The 16,882-nt window shown below is 46.1% G+C and overlaps 1 protein-coding gene across 4 annotated transcripts in view; it reads left to right on the forward strand.

The window, feature by feature from the left end:
* The first annotated feature begins 1,910 nt into the window (after positions 1–1,910).
* Positions 1,911–16,882, forward strand: part of ELMO2 (engulfment and cell motility 2) — a 42,386-nt gene continuing 27,414 nt past the window's right edge. For 2 of the 4 annotated variants that reach the window (XM_025399632.1, XM_025399635.1), the window contains exons 1-5: positions 1,917–2,434; positions 14,443–14,568; positions 14,885–14,925; positions 15,383–15,455; positions 15,838–15,888. In XM_025399632.1, the coding sequence (XP_025255417.1) occupies positions 14,491–14,568; positions 14,885–14,925; positions 15,383–15,455; positions 15,838–15,888 (243 nt within the window). In that variant the 5' untranslated portion in view covers positions 1,917–2,434; positions 14,443–14,490. Of the gene's footprint in view, positions 2,435–14,027; positions 14,569–14,884; positions 14,926–15,382; positions 15,456–15,837; positions 15,889–16,882 lie in introns of those variants that run through there. The other 2 variants (XM_025399633.1, XM_025399634.1) reach the window with 2 other exon arrangements.

Raw genomic sequence — 16,882 nt, forward strand, 5'->3', positions numbered from 1 at the left:
ACCAAGATCATGCCGCTGCACTCCAGCCCAAGTGACAGAGGGAGACTGTGTCTCAAAAACAAAAAATAAACAAAAGTCAAATGTATTAGAGAACTGAGAGGGGTAGATAATTCACTGACACAATACGTACTTATGGAAGACCTACTATAATTTTACAATTTTATAATTTACAATTTATTGAGCACTTAAATGCAGACATTTTGCTAACTGTTGTACATTTATAGTGATCTCACTTCTCATAACAATCCATTAAGGCTGGTACTGTTATTCTTCCCATTGTACACATGAGGAGACAGGCTCAGAGAGATCAAACAGCTGGTAAATAGCACAAAGGTCTATAAGGTTCCAAAGCTCAGAATCTCTGCTATCCTCTCCCACGTGCCAGACACAATTGCATTTGTGTAATCATGACATTCAGTTGCAGGTACTCCTCCTATTTGATCCCAGCCTGAAAACAGGGCACCTGAACCTAGTTGCCCACTGGGAGCAGCTGAGGTGGATGGAGGAAGAGGGATCTAGAACTCTGCACTTCTGTGCAGTCTTCGTGGAGCTGTCCATCAAGGTGCCTGCCCTCCTTAGCTAAAGTGTGGATGTGTTACTCAGCCAGTCAAACCCTTGCTCCAGGGACTTTGACTCATCAAAGAAAACTCTGGTCAAGAAAGGGAAGAAAAACATAGAATTGATTCACTTGCCTGCCTAAACTCTCAAAGCATCTCCACTTTCTGTCCTTTTCTAAGCCTGATTCTCCAGCTTCCTGTTACCTCTGTGAGTTAAACACTAGCCTGCCAATAAAATCTTTTTTGGGTAAAGTTAGCCAGAATTGATTCCTAAGACTAGCAATCAAAGAACCTGCACTGGCAATATCAGGGAAAAAAAAATGACACAGTCTTGTAAAGCTAAAGTGAGTGATTCATTCCTTGGATAAATGTGTATTACGCAGGGCCAGGACTAGGATGAAGCACGTGAGGCACCCAGGGTACAAATTTAAGGCTTTCATCTTCAGTGTTGTGTGAGTGCAAGATTGACTCTAACAGCCCTCTCTACTATCAAAGTTAATAATAAAAGGAACGGAGAAGATCATTTCTCTTTCCATAAGAGTATGAAGTGAGTGTCCCAAGTAGGCAGGTAGCATTTGGCACCTTCTGTGCTGTGGCTTTGTCCCCTACCACATCATCATCATCATCACAAGGTCAAGGCTGGGTCCAGCCAGTGAGAAGGAGAAAGAGTAACTCCTGCCAGAGCTTTAGCAATGTTAGTTATGGCTAAGCCTCAACCTCCTCAAGCCTCACTTTATTCACCTGTAAAATAGGACTAACAAACAAAAATCATATTTAATTCCAAGATGTTTTGAGGATCAAAGGAAACAACATATGTAAAACTGCTTTGCAGACTGCGCAGTGCCCTATGTCATTACATCGTCTCTTTGCTGAGCATCAGTTTCTCTATCTGTAAACGGACAACTGAATACGCACCTCCCAGGATTGTTGTAAGAATCTGCTAGACGAACGATTAAAGTATAAACTTTGGAATCCAACAGGCATAGCTTGGCATCTTGCTCTGCCCCTCACCAACTGTAAGATCTCGGACCTTCTCTGCGCCTCAGTTTCCTCATCTGCAGCGAAGGGATCACGATGCTCCCTCCACCACAGGGCTGCTGTAAGCATGAAGAGAGACAGCAGGAGTGAGTCCTTGGCGCGGTGCCTGGCCTTGTTCCGATCCGCAGGTGCAGTGACGAATGCCACCTCCCACGGATCCCTTCCAACAGCACAGCTGAGTTGTACCCTTCTGCCTCTGCTCAGCGCCCACGGTCAGCCCTGGGTGCCGGTATAATTAGCTCCAACTCGGTGGTGAGCAGCGCGGCTGCTCACAGCCTCTGACACGACTGTCACCTCCCACTCAGTTCCCCAAACCACAGCTATCCCCACTGTTGAGTGTGCGGTTAAGTGCCCGCTGGGCACAGGGCGGAGTGCCACCAGAGGCCCGCTTAGAGCTCACAACCTATGATTTGACACAGGGAACAAAAGCCTTTTCCTTCACTCTAGGACTGCATACCAAAAAGAAAAAAAAAAAGTTTAGGGGAAAAAGAAAGCTGCCTCTTGGGTTTGTTGGGAAATTTCGTTCCTTTAGAAATTTCGTTCCTTTAGACCCTGTAGCCCGCAGGGGCAAGGAGTCCTGTTTCTTTAAGAGGCCTCCACTGGGGGGCGGGGACGGCCGGCGTTTTTCCCCTCTACCGGCAGCTGTGCCCGCCCCTGCTTGAGTGACAGACAAGCAACCCAATTGAAGAAAGAGAGTTCAGCGTGACGGCGAGTCGGAGCAATAGGAGCCCGGCCCGGCCTGTGCGGGGCGGGGTCCCAAGAAGGCGGGGCGGGCGGAGGCTGGAGGAGCAGCCGAGGGGAGACCCGGGAGCGGGAGCTGGGCCTAGGTCGGCGCCCTGGTGAGTGAGGGGCGCGCTGGGGGATGGGGCGCGGCAGGCAGTGGAGAGGGGCCTGGCCTGAAAGACGCAGGGAAGAGAGGCCGGGCCGAGCGTTGCGGCCTGCGTCTGCCCGGGTGGCTGAGGGACTGAGAGGGCGGGCCTGGGCTGGACCGCGCCGGTTCGTCAGGTCAGTGAGGGGTGGCGGCCCCGGCCGGGGCCTTAGGAAGGGAGGTGAGACCGGGTCCTGGACCCAGAAGGGGCGTCGCGTGGCGGAAGAGGGCGGGCCAGGCAGGCGCGGGGGCTGGGCCGGGCAGCGGTCGGAGGGAGAAGGAGGGAGGCGTTGGGTGGGAAGATCGGGGAAGGAGGGCAAGGAGAGGGTCTGGAAGAAGCCGGAGAACGCTCGGGGCGGACCCGCACGACTTGAAAGCCCGGGGTCATACTCGACCTGGAGTCCGCTGCCCGCGTCCACCAGTTCGCCCTGTGGATCCTGCCGGCTCAGTAGCCCCCCCAGTGCATGTACTTTCCACCGCCTGCGCTCACTCGCTTCAGTTCAGGCCCCTCTCGCTTCCTGCCTGGACAGTTGCAGTGTCCTAAGTGGTCTGGCCGCAGGCACAGGGGCCCCTCTCCTGTCGGCCTCTCACCGTGCCTAGAGAAACCTTTCCTTTTTTTTTGGAAACCTTTTTGAGACGGAGTCTCGCTCTGCCACCCAGGCTGGAGTGCAATGGCGCGATCTCGGCTCACTGCAACCTCCGCCTCCCAGGTTCCAGCTATTCTCCTGCCTCAGCCTCCCAAGTAGCTCGGATTACGGGCGCCTGCCACCACGCCCAGCTAATTTTTGTATTTTTAATAGAGACGAGGTTTCACCGTGTTAGGCTGGTCTCGAACTCCTGACCTCAAGTGATCCGCCCGTCTCGGCCTCCCAGAGTGCTGGGATTACAGGCGTGAGCCACCGCGCCCAGCCGAGAAATGCAGAGCAAATCTGGATACTTAAGGCATGAAACTGGCCCGGCGTCCCACCCCTTTGTAGCGTCAGATCCAGAACCTCACCCAGGCCCCGCTGACCTCTCCCGTCTGTCTATTCGTCCGTCCGCTTGCTCAGTGCTCTCCACACACTGGCCTCTTTCTGTTCCTTCTGCATCGCAAGCTCCTGCCTTCCTTGGGGCCTTTTATTGAGTATTCTTCCTCCCTGGTCTGCTCTTCCTCCCCCGGCTTAGTCTTGTAAACTCTTCTTCATCCTTCAAATCTCCACTTAAGCATCACTTCTGCAGGGAAGGCATCCCTGTCCCTGACTCTTCGACCAGTACCCCACTTTATCACCCTGGGTACTTGTCCTTAGCAACACTTGTACAACTGCAGTTTTACATTTATTTACAAAAGTGTTGATATTTCTCTGCCCATCCCACCAGATTGTAAGGTCCACGAAAAAGATAGTGTCTGGTTTTGCTTCATGTTGTATCTCTAGCATCTCACACAGGGCCAGGCACTATAAATATTTACCAAATAAATAAAGGCAGGGTTTGAATTTGGCAAGAGGAAGGGGATGTGAATGGCGGTCACCGATGTCCTACCTGTAGGGGAATGAAACTGACAATTGGAATGCTTTTTGTGTGCCAGGCCCTATGCTAGAGTGATGCTGCTGTCTAATAGAAATGTAATGTGAGTTATAGATATAATTTTAAATTTTATAGTAGCCACATTAAAAAATGAAACAGCTGAAATTATTTTAGTAATATATTTAACACAATATATTCCAAAATTATATTATAACATAATCAATATAAAATTATTAATGGGATATTTTATGTGCTTGTTTTTTGTACTGTTTTTGAAACCTGGTTTGTATTTTACACTGAGGGCAGCCTGTGCCACTTTTCAAGTGCATAGCAGCCACCTATGGCCAGGGATTGTGGTATTGGGCTGTACAGTGTCACACACTTTATATACCCTCTAGCATATTCTGAGATAACTATTGTTATCTGCACTTTACTGCTATCAATAGTGAAGTTTCTAAAAGAGGTTGCCTGCCAGGGATAATTCTAGAGTTTGTAAGTGGAGGAGGTGGGATTAGGACCTCTATCTGTTATCTTCCATCTGGTCTTTCTGTATACCTCATGCTTACTCTAGGGAGGCGCAAAGGAAGTTTGAGGGTACAGGAAGTAGGGACCAAACTTCTTTAAAAACTTCAGTGTACAGCATATTCTAGCTTGTTCTGTGCTGAGATAGTGTGTCCAGATGTAGCAGTATCACCTGCCAAGGTGGCTCAGCAAGAAGCATATTTGGTGCAGTTGAAGAAAACCCTGCAAGGCAAGTCCTTCTTTGACCGTCACCACACCTCGGCCCAGCCTGGACTAAGTCTGGTCCCAGGACCTGGACAGAAAAACATACCATGCAGCATCTCAGAGGTGCTGGGAATACTAGGCTTGAGTTTACAGCCTGGCTTCTTTCTCTTTTTTTTTTTTTTTTTTTTTGAGACAGAGTTTCACTCTTGTTGCCCAGGCTGGAGTGCAGTGGTGCCATCTCGGCTCACTGCAACCTCCACCTCCCGAGTTCAAGTGATTCTTGTGCCTCATCCTCCTGAGTAGCTGGGATTACAGGCATACGCCACCATGCCCGGCTGATTTTTGTATTTTTAGTAGAGACAAGGTTTCACCATTTTGGCCAGACTGGTATTGAACTCCTGATCTCAAGTGACCCGCCCACCTTGGCCTCCCAAAGTTCTGAGATTACAGGCATGAGCCAGCACACCCGGCCTACAGCCCCAGTTCAGCAGTTGCTCACTGAGTATCCACCATGTGACCAGCCCTGTTCTAGGCCATTTTTGGTGATTGGGCGGTGTATGTCATAGCCTTCATCTTCGGGATGCTTCAGGTATACTTGGAAAGACGAGACTGGATCACATAAAATGACTAGATGGCATGCAAGGCATCATGTGGTGTAATGAAGAGCCAGAATCAGTATGGGCTAGAGGCTGCAAAGGGGCTGTCTTGGCCCAGCTGCATGATGTGTTTTTAAAAATGTTGGATTTAAACTCCTCTAGGCAAGGTGGTACTTTGCAGTGTTACAGACCCTACGTGGAGGCTGCTTGGTTTATTTACTTACCTGCTTGGCTGCCTAAGATATTTGAATTTTTAACCCTATTAGGCATGCTATGCTGGTTTACTGTGAGTCACTAGAAAATATTTGTTCAGCACTTATTATTTGCCAGGCATTGTATTGGCTGCTGCTTTGGAACTGATCATAACATTTTCCAAAGTTCTTCCACTGGGAAACAGTAATAATAATAGTGGAACACCAACAAATGCTTTGCCTTTTGTATTGACTTTCCTCCTGGACTGCCTTCACATATGCTCTCTCATTGTGTCAACAATACACAATATACCTGCCTAGCAGGTAGGGCTTTCTGTGTTGGGGAAACGTGGTTTCAGAGCTTTTGCAGTTTCTTCAGGTTCACACAGTTAGAAATCTGCTATTATGCTTAGTGCTTTATTATCCCACTTGATGCTCACAACAGCTTTACAGGGTAGGGTTGATGCTAATCCCCATTTTATAGGTAAGGAAATTGTTAGTGCTAGGATCCAAGTTCAGGCCTTTCCCACTCCAGAACACAGCTCCTAACTGTTAAGCTACACTGCCTCACTAGAAGGCCAGAGTTGGAAGAGAGCTCAAAAACATCTAGTCCAGACCCCCTGTAGATCAGGACCTGAGGTCCAGAAAGGCTTGTGCTTGTGGCAAAGCTGTGCTGCAGGAGGAGGACTAAACCAGAAGTGGAGGACCTAGGCCTTCTTTTGTCCCTAACTGGTGGCATGGCCTTGCCAGCTTCTCTGGACTTCAGTTCCCTTATTTATATAATGAAAGGGCTTGGCCTGATTTTACGCTGAGAACAATGCTGTGCTGTTATGGTCGGTATTGAAGGAGTTCACAGCCTGAGGTTTTAGTCATAACCCAGGACTCCTCCCAGCACACCACACTCTCTCCCTACCCAAGGTCCATTTCCTTGTGTAGCCACCATTTTCTGAAGTTTAATTCTGAAGTTCATCTGTATTTTCCATCTCAGTTTCTGTTTCCTCTCATTTCCAAAAACCGAGGCAAGTGGTTTGTAAACACTGACTTTCTGTAAATTCATCTCCTCAGTCATTGTAGTTAGGGATTTGGAAAGTTCTAGGCAATTTCTTTTAAAGGCATTTAGTTAGGTCTGGAAGCACCCTGGAGGGAGTTTTCCTGTAGAATTCTATGGACACAGCTATGTGGCAGGCAGTGTGCTGCAAACTGGGGGAAGAGTAGATGGGGGAATAGACTCAGGCTTCTTGAGTCCTTGCCCTCAGGTTGTCAACTTTCCTGGAGCTGTGGGTCGACCTGGCCACCTGTTAACATCATCTGGAGTTTATAAATGACCTGGGGTGTGCATTCACAGCCAGAGTTGAGAACCACTGTTTCTCGGACTTTATCTGATCTAGAGCCTACGTCAGGCTTGAACCCACCCCCAGGGTCTTGTGTGAAGACAGATTCTGATTGGGTGGGTCTAGGCTGGAGAGGTGCTTCCCCATTACTACAGGCTCCCAGGGATACTGCTGCTGCTGGTGTGCACATCACACCTATGGTAGCCAGGGAAGAGACTGCACATAGAGAATTGTATATCAGTAGGATCATGAAGGTATGTATAAAAGACTGGGATCACAGATGAGGCTGCAATTAAATTTCCCTGAGGTAAGAGGATTAGGAAAGCCACATAGAAGAGTGATTATCTTAGCTGGGCCTTGAAGGTTGAGTAGAAGTTTGCCAGCTGGACAAGGAAGAGGAAATAATAGCACAAGCAAACATACAGACTCAGAAGAGCATGGTTTTTCAGGGAACAGGTGGTCTGGCGAGAACATGGCATCTGCAAAAGTGAGTCTGAAAGCCAGTTCCACCACAGAGCCACGGTGGAACGGGAGTAAGTTGAATGCTCTGCTAAGGAGCTTACTTAAGCACTATTCTTTAAGTATAGGAACACTACAGAAGGTGTCTATGCAGGATAAGAGAAGACCCAGGCCGTTCTCACAGCAGGAATCAAGATGAAGAAACCCAAACAGTTCCCCTGCCCCCATACCCCTTCTCACCACACTTTTCCCTCTATGTAAGTTTGTGGCTTTTAACCGTGTTTGAATGAGTCCTGTGTCTAACACACTTCAACAAAAAGGGGACACTTCAGCTGCTGTTAGTACGGTGGTCCTTCCCAGGGTTTCCAGCAGTAAACATAAGAACCTTAATCTCTGCCAGTCAAATCCTCCCTTTTCTGTACCTCAGAGTCTCATCCTCATTCAGTGGACTGAACTAAGGGAAATTGAGTCACTTCTCAGATGAGAAGATTGCAGAGGGGGAAGCCTTTATAGAGATTGTGTTCTCGATTAGAAAGAGGGCGTGACTCCAACTTGCCTTCCTGATGAGGTTGCATTCTGTTGCAGGAAACATAAACCAAACTTAACCCATGCCTCCTTCACCAAATCAAAAGCAAAATAACTGAACAAAAAGCACGCATCCATTCTTATCCTTAAACGAATAGGGGAAAGGAGGGGAACTGGAAACCTGGCATTCTTCATCCCAAATTCCTTACTAATAGGAGGGGATCATCTTTCACTTCCTTCCTTAAGATGGGTTTTCCAACCCTGCTGTCAGAATCCAGCTCTGTGAAGCAGCAGTCACTGCATGGGTGATTGATAAGCTCCATGGGGCTTCTGTAACAGTGCTGATTTTATAATCACCCCTTCTAGAAGCCACTTAGAGACTGCTCCATTGGAGACACTAATGTTCCTATTTTTCTCTACTTTTCCCAGCTCTATGTTTGAAAACCTGGCCTTTCATTCTTATGACTTACAGTAAAATTGTCTTCAGGTCAGTGTGTGCCTATCTCCTGTTTTGTAGCATTTTGAGTTTTCCAAATCATCCTTATAACTGTAATGCTTAAAGAGGAGTGGAAGGGAGAAGGGTGGAGAGTTGTTTAATCCGGAAGGGGCCCTCTGGGCCTGGATGTGGAACTACAGGTCCCTCATGCTGGTGGTTTGCAATTGAGCTACAGTACTGCTGAGTGGCAGAGCAAGAGGCTATTTATAACCCTGAGAATTTTGCAATGTTATTGAATTCCTTTGACCTAATTTCCACTTCCTTTCTAGAATGAAAATGAAGGGAGTAAGCAAACACGTGCTGGAAGGGTTCCCTATAAGGAGATCCTTTATCCTGGGAATATTATCTGGCGAACAGAATTATTTCTAGTCTCCTATCTCCTGATGTTTCTTTTCCATAGGGAGAAAAGCAAAGGGATGTTTTCCTCTTTCTTTTAACTGGAGTTAGGGGTGCTAGCCCTGATTTTTCAGTAAGACTTATTCTGATGTTTGATATGAAAACAACAGTTTTTTATTTTATTTTTATTTTTTAATAGAGACAGGATCTCACTCTGTCACTCAGGCTAGAGTTCAGTGACATGATCATAGTTCACTGCAGCCTCAAACTCCTGGACTCAAGCAACTCTCCTGCCTCAGCCTCCTACAGGCACATGCCACCATGCCCAGCTAATTTTTTATTTTTTGTAGAGACAGGTCTTGAACTCCTGGCCTGAAGTGATCCTCCTGCCTTGACCTCCCAAAGCATTGGGATTACAGGTGTGAGCCACTGCGCCCAGCCAAAACAAACTGTTAAACAATGGAAATACTTTGTAGTTAAAGGGTATTGGGACACAGAGGGAACACCAGACAACCTGCACAGTTCATGTCTGTCTGTCTGTTTGGAGCCAGCCTGGTTCACAGGAGTGGAAGAAGTCAGAGCCATTGGATTTAAGCAGACACAGGTGCTTACTGAGCCTTCACTGGACACCAAGTGCTGTGCTAGGTTATGAGACTGCAGAGTTATACCTGTCCTGGAGGAGGAGCTAGTGGAGATAGGTAAATATGTAACTGCATTAGAGTATGACAAAATCATACTCATTAATGGAAGTATGAACAGGATGCTATGAGAACACAGAGGCCCCTATCTTATTTACTTTTGCCAGGGAAAGTAGAGAAAGCTAAGACTAGTACAAGGAGGAGGTAATATCTGAACTAGGCTTTGATGCTTGAATAGGAGCTCTTCTGACAGTCAGTAGGAGGAAGAGAATGTGCAGAAGTACAGAGGAATTGAAAGAACATGGCCTGCCTTATAGAAATAGCGGGTAGTCCAGGGAAGAGTGGTTGACTGTAAAGGACCAAATAGCACATGAGGGAGTGTGGCCCACCTGTAGACAGTGGAGTGCTGTCTTCTGTTACAATGATGAGTTCTTGTTGTGAAGGTTTCTGAGCCTCAGTGTGCTCTGGTTTCAGATACACAAACCAGAAATCTCCACAAAGCATCTGCTGCAGGTCAGTGCAGAGCCACCTGCTTTCTCATGGCTTTCCAGCAACACCAGACAACCTGGGATCAAATTCTAGCTGTGCCACTTGCTAGCTGTGTGACACTGAGCCTTCTACTTAACTCTTCTGTGCCTCCATTTTCTTATCTCTAAAGTGGGGATAACAACATACCACACAGCATTACTGTGTGGATTAAATGAATTAATATATGTAAAGCCTTAAAATAGTGCCTTAGCATTATGTAATTGCTAGCTAATGTCATCATCTCTAAGGAAGTATTAGGTAGAGGGATGAGAACTAGCTTTAGAGTCCTAAGACCTAAGCTTGAGACCCAGTTCTGATGTGTTGGGTTGATTTATTGTTTTATTTCTTATCCCTCCCTTCCTTTTTTTTCTTCCTTCCTTCTTTTGGGAGGGAGATGGAGAACAAGTTTGTCAATCCATTTGAACTTCAGTTGCCTTACCTGTAAGATAGGAATGTTTTTCAGAGTTCTTATGAGCATCAACTATAATAATGATATAGAAGTGAGCAATCAACTATAAAGAGGCTACCTGGGCTGGCAGTGGCTCACCCCTGTAATCCCAGCACTTTGGGAGGCCGAGGCGGGTGGATCACCTGAGGTCAGGAGTTCAAGACCAGCCTGGCCAACATGGTGAAACCCCGTCTCTACTAAAAATACAAAAATTAGCTGGGCGTGGTAGTGAGTGTAATCCCAGCTACTCGGGAGGCTGAGGCAGGAGAATCGCTTGAACCCAGGAGGCAGAGGTTGGAGTGAGTCGAAATCACACCATGCACTTCAGCCTGGGTGACAAGAGCAAGACTCCATCTTAAAAATAAATAAATAAATAAATAAATAAATAAATAAATAAATAGGCTACCTGTATGTTACTATTAGATATATGATTACTATGAAGTTACCATATAACCGATCTGTTTCAAACAAATCAGACTTATCTAGTGGGTAAGAGCAAACCAGAGCAAACCCATGGGTTTTGCTCTCGTTAATTCAGCCATCGTTAATTAAGTGCTTACCCAGTCCCATCATCGTATGCCAGTGATGCTGCTGTCTGCTCAGACCTCCACTTTAGAGTTCCTGCAGAACTTGGGGGCAGTTTTGGTCTTAGACTTATTAGTTGCAATGAGTAGAAATATAGACTAGCTTAATTTATAGGAGTTTTATTGGCAGGATACAGGTGGACTTTCAGGTACCCCAAGCATAGGAAGTATAGCCACGTAATCTGGAAAGTTAGCAGGTAATGGCTTTTCCCATCTCTTTCTGATTTCTGGCCTCAGCTCATTTAGATATTTCTGGATTCCTCCTGCAGAATAACTTCCTCTGAAAGGCTCTTGGTTTTTTATTCTCCATATCTTTGGCTCATGCGAATCTTTGGCTTGCCATGGTATTCACTCTGAAGCTTACTATGATCTTACTTCTCCAGGGCCATTATCACCCAGTTCCCTTAGTCTGTGTCTTTTGTATGTATGTATGTATGTATGTATGTATTTGTGATGGAGTCTCATTCTGTCGCCCAGGCTGGAGTGTAATGGTGCAATCTATGCTCACTGCAACATCCACCTCCGAGGTTCAAGCGATCCTCCCTGCCTCAGCCTCCCAAATAGTTGGGATTACAGGTGCCTGCCACCACGCCCGGCTACTTTTTGTATTTTTACTAGAGACGGGGTTTTGCCATGTTGGCCAGGCTGGTCTCAAACTCCTGACCTCAGGTGATCCACCCGCCTTGGCCTCCCAAAGTGCTGGGATTACAGACATGCGCCACCACGCCCATGTGGTGTCTGTGTCTTTTGGCCAGTCTGTGTCTTTTAAATTCAAGAGAAAGAATTGGAATAGTTTAGCTAAAGTTGGGTATTCACTTTGGTCCCATCAGCTATGGCAGGGTTGTGGAGAGTGTCATTCAGTTCAGAGAGGCTGCCTGGGCTTTCTGGGAAGGACAGAGTCACTGAGAACAGGGGCTTTTTAATATCTTTCAAATAGTTTGGTGGTTGCAAATCTCCATGCTTTAAAATGTGTATGAATTTTTGAACAGCCGAGAATCATTCAGGGCTAACTTTAATGAAGAGAGTCAATCTAGGATATGTCATATGGGGTCAACAGAAAATAATAGCTATAACCTAATGAGCTTTAGCTTATTTATCTCCAAAGATGGTGTTCGGAAAGGAGTTAAAAATCATGTGGTTTGTTTCTTAGCAGCATCATCGAAATTAAGGAAGGGTGTAACTTCATTTGGTAAGGACTTTAAAATGGGCATCCTCACTTGGATTTTTTAAATTCCACTTACAAATCATGGACTTTTAGATTTAGAAGGCACCTGAGACATGCTTTAGTTCTACACTCACATCTTTCAATAGAAGAAAGCTGAGATTTGGTTAAAGGGGCATGGGGTATACATTGTGAAAGACCTAGGATTGGGTTCTGAGGCCTTTGGCTATAAATCCAGTCACTTTTTTCAGCAGGGACAATTATTCCAGCCCAGTGCTCTTTCTCTTGTACCTTTTGTGCCTGCTTATTTTAAAAATAAGAAGAAGGCAAACTAAACAAATGATCTAAAAAGTCATATTGTATAGTTCCATTTATATGAAGTCCAAAAACAGGCAAAACTCATGGATGATGATAAGAAGTCAGAAATTCCCCTTTAAAGGACTGGAAGGATTGACGGGAAGAGGAAGTATGAAGTAATTTTCTAGGGTGATGAAAATGTTCAGTGTCTTATTTTGAGTGGTGGTTACAAGGAGATGCATGTGTAGATTTATATGATGTATATTTATATATACAAACATATGTACCTTTAAGCCCTCTGCATTTTATTGTATGTAAATTATACCTCAGTTTTTAAAATTGACCTCACAGCCGTGCAGTCCTGTCTACTAATTGCAGGAGCTTTGCCGATAAGGATAAGGATGCATCTCGAGGCATCCAGAGATTGATGGCGCCACCCCTGGAATGAGAGGTCCCTGCCTTCCTGTAACTGGAGCAGAGCATTTTCCCCAGAAATTATGCAGATAGGGCCAGTTTCTTTTCTGAGGTTTGTTGTGTGTCTAGGCACATAAAAATTACATGTGAAAAATTCTGCCATGAGCTGCAGAAGTTACGGAACCTTTCGGGGCCGTAAGACCAACCCACTTCGATCCCTTTAGGCCGTGTTTAATTGCAGTGGACAGAAGTTGAGGCTGGCTCAGAGGAAAAGGGGGAAGCATTGGCCGAAGCCAGTCCAAGTTCTGTCCCCCCATTATGACTTACTAGCTGGGTGACCTTGGGCACTTAACAAAACACTGAGCTCTAGTTGTGCCATCTTCCAATGGAGGTGATAATCCTCTTCTGCCTAATCCATGGGGCTGCTGGGAGGACACAATAAAATAAATGAAAGCACTTGGAAAGCTAGTTCCTTTACATTGTCATGGTCTGGAAATGTTGGCTTTTTATGACAGCAGACTTCTGAAGCATCCCATCCTGACTAGGAAATGGTCATGAAAGCATCCCTCTTTCTGAGGCCGGTGGGCTTGTCAGGAACAGGACTTTTACTCCTTTTTATCAAAGAGGTTTATACTTACCAGGCTGTGAGAACTGACATCTGTGTTTGGGCTGAAAAATTGATAGCATACATGCATAATAGCCTCGCGACAGTTATGCTTTGTACGCCAGGAGAGGCAGGTGGTCCCCATTAGCGAGGCATGAATTGTGGGTGAATGGCTAAACCTGGAGGATGCAGAAAGGTCTTTTTCATTAAGAGAGAGGCCTCTCCTGAACCTGTAGGCAAGGAGTATAAATATACATTGAAATAATCCATCAGCCAAGTGACTTTCCTTCGTCAGACCTTGGAGAGAGAATGCTTTAGTTACTGCTTGGAATACCAGTAAGCTATCAGAGTTGCCTAGGATACCAGTCACATGGGCCCATCTTCCAGACTTGTTCAAGATGATTTATTTTCCTTTATTTTGGAGAGAAGTGGGGGAGGGGGTCAGAGGTACTTGCAAAGCCTTGTCCTTGTAAGAGGGGCCCTTATGTGAGGATATGCTTACCTCCCTCCACTTGAGTTGTCAGCCGCCTTTGCCCTTGGCAATAGGGACAAAAATAGCATTTCCTGTCCCAGTTCTCTTCCCCATTTTCTGATGTCGTCCCACACAGAGGAGGCTTTGCATTGTGTCCTTTGAGGGGAAAGGAGTGGCATCGATGAGTGTGGGGGAAGCAAGAGAGCATGAGGCTGGGCCCCGCTGACGCTGGGATCTTCCTAGGGTGACTGCAGAAAGAAGTAGCCTGGCTCCTCCAGCTAACCACTCAACCAAGAAAGGCTGTCTATTCTTATCTGTCTCGGAGCATATGCTTCTCTCCTCCCAAGGTCTCAAGACAGAAATTTGCAGTAAATACGTTCTTCTAGCACTGAGTCCTCTTGACTCTTAAACTGAAGCGCCACACTGGCACATCCTGCTGCTGGCTGATCTATGGATGATAGATTGTTTGTCCCATTTCTTCTTGCTGATAAATCTCAAGAAACAAAACCCCAAGGAGAGGTTATGGTATGATCTAGGAAAATTCAAACCAAGTAGTTTCATGTGTTACTTTATGCAGTGTCTGTCTTCAGACTCTTCAAAACATGTAACAAGAGTGAAAAATGAAGAAATACTCTGACTTTTTCTACCTTTCTGATTCTTTCTCCCCAGGCAGCTGTGTCTGTTTTTGTCTCACAGAATTAGAGCCCATTGGGAACGATGCCACCACCATCAGACATTGTCAAAGTGGCCATTGAGTGGCCAGGTGCTAACGCCCAGCTCCTTGAAATCGACCAGGTACGCTCCTGAAGTGAGAAGCAGTGGTTCAAGGAAAGGCACCTGGGGAGCGCATGGCAGAGGACATCTTGAGGGATGGGGACCACTGGCAATCAAGAATAAGAACCAGCAACAGGAAGGCTAAGCTTTGGGCCTGGCCTACCCTAGGGAAGGTCGGTCACCATGGCTTGGGAGAGGCTTCCTCTTCAACAAAAGCTATTAGGAAAGAAGTTCATTCTCATGCCCCAGCTTGACCCTACTTGGGAGCCCTCTTGTCAGAACCTTGGCATGAGTAGGATGTTGCTGCTGTTGAAGGCTTTCTCTCTCTCTCTTTCAGAAACGGCCCCTGGCATCCATTATCAAGGAAGTTTGTGATGGGTAGGTTGAAATGACCTCGTTTTCGACAGTGGCAGCTCCGACTGAAGGAACACTGCCACACCTCGAGGGGAGTTCTGGGAAGGATCTCCAGTTAGGCAGGTCCCCAGCATGGGTGTCTTGGGAATCATTGTCTTGGGAAGGAAGTACAGTTGACAACAATACCCCTAAGACGTTTATACTTCTTAATTTTTTCCTTAAAGTCTAGCATTGCTCTGCTTGAGGTCCTGGTAGGATCTGAGACCCCTCCTCAGTTCTGCACACCTCCTTTTGTGGTGCTCATCTTTACAAAAGGCTGAGGCCATGATTTTTTCAACGTGACAACCTAAAGCTTTGTTTTTTCCCACTGTATTCCAAATAGGCCACCCAATCCCTTGAGCAACTCTATTGAAAATTATTTATGAGCAGCTTCTGGACAAGAGAGTGGCCAAGTGGGATATACTGTTTTTCTCTTGCATAGGTGGTCGTTGCCAAACCCAGAGTATTATACCCTCCGTTATGCAGATGGTCCTCAGCTGTACATCACCGAACAGGTTAGTACAGGGAGAGGCAAAATCACTATGGGCCTTGCTTGGAAGTAAACGACCCAAGGAGACACACTATTTATCTTCACTCAGCATCCAGGTAGCTTTCATGTGTTGGGTAAAGAGTCACTCTCTGGACAGACTGGGAAGCACCAGCCCTTGTTCCTCCCTAGTGGCTGGAAAAAGGTGACTTTTACTTCGTGAGGGCCCAGGGTGCTAGAAGAGGATTTTAGAAGCTCTTTGCCAAGGAACAAGCAGGAGAAGAGGGCCCAACTGAAGAGCTTCAGTTACATCTACTATAAAAAAGACAACATTATTGTTGATTCAACTTGCTTGTACCACTTTAACATTTTATCTTAGTTACTTTTTTTGTTTGTTTTTCACTACCTAGACTCGCAGTGACATTAAGAATGGGACAATCTTACAACTGGCTATCTCCCCGGTACGTATTCTTCCTTCCTTAGGAGTTTATTCATGTCACAAACAAATATGGGCACCTACCATGGGCCAGGTTATGTTCTAGAAACAAGGACTCTGGAGATGAGAAAGTCAGTCTTTTTGTATCAGGAAATAGTGCAGGAAAATAAGTCTGTCTTGGTTCTCATCACCTAGTGGGGAGTAAACAAATGCAATAGAAGGCCTGTCTCAAGGGTCTTGAGAGAAAGTTGCTTAGGGAGCTGTGGGAACTCACAAAAGGGACCACCTAACTCAGCCTGGAGATTTCCAGAAAGCCTTGCCAGAGAAGGGGTCACTTAGCTCAGATGTTAAAGGATGAGCAAGAATTAGCTTGAGAAATAAGAAAAGGAAAAGTATTCCAATCAGAGAAATCAGCATATGCCAAGGCACAGAGGTGTGCTGTGTTTGGGAAAAGCAGGAGTGCTGGGTGGCTGGAGGCTTTTAGCAAACATTGAGAAGCCAGATATTCAGGGCTCCTTGATGGCCTGCTCATAGCTTTGAACTCTGTCCAGAAGGAAACTAGGGACATTGAAGGATTTTAAGCAGGAAGATATTTTATGTTTAGATTTTAAGTTTTAGAAAGATCACTTGAGTGACCGTGTGGAAGATGGGCCTTAAGAAGAAGGTTGGTGGTAGTAGGAACCTTTGAAAAGGCTAAGGAGGAATGTTAAAAGCCCAGTGAAGGCAAATGGTAATGGAGATGAAAGGATGGATTTGAAGAGTATCTAGGAGGTAAGCTTTATGAGTATGGTGATATGCTGGATGTGGAAGGAAAGGGGAGAATGGAGGATGAGCCTGGTTTCTGCAAGAGCAGCCCTTAAAGGTCACTAAGGAAGCAACCAGAAGGGTAGAAAGAACACCAAGAATGTGAAGTGACTGAGGAGCTTTGGGCAGGGAGAGTGTCAAGACTGAGGAAAGTATGGTCTGCAGTTTTTAATGGGCAGAGAGATTTAGTAAACTGAGAACAAAAAAGCTGTCTA

Source organism: Theropithecus gelada, chromosome 10 (genome assembly GCF_003255815.1).
Source record: "Theropithecus gelada isolate Dixy chromosome 10, Tgel_1.0, whole genome shotgun sequence".
In the NCBI taxonomy this organism is placed as follows: domain Eukaryota; kingdom Metazoa; phylum Chordata; class Mammalia; order Primates; family Cercopithecidae; genus Theropithecus; species Theropithecus gelada.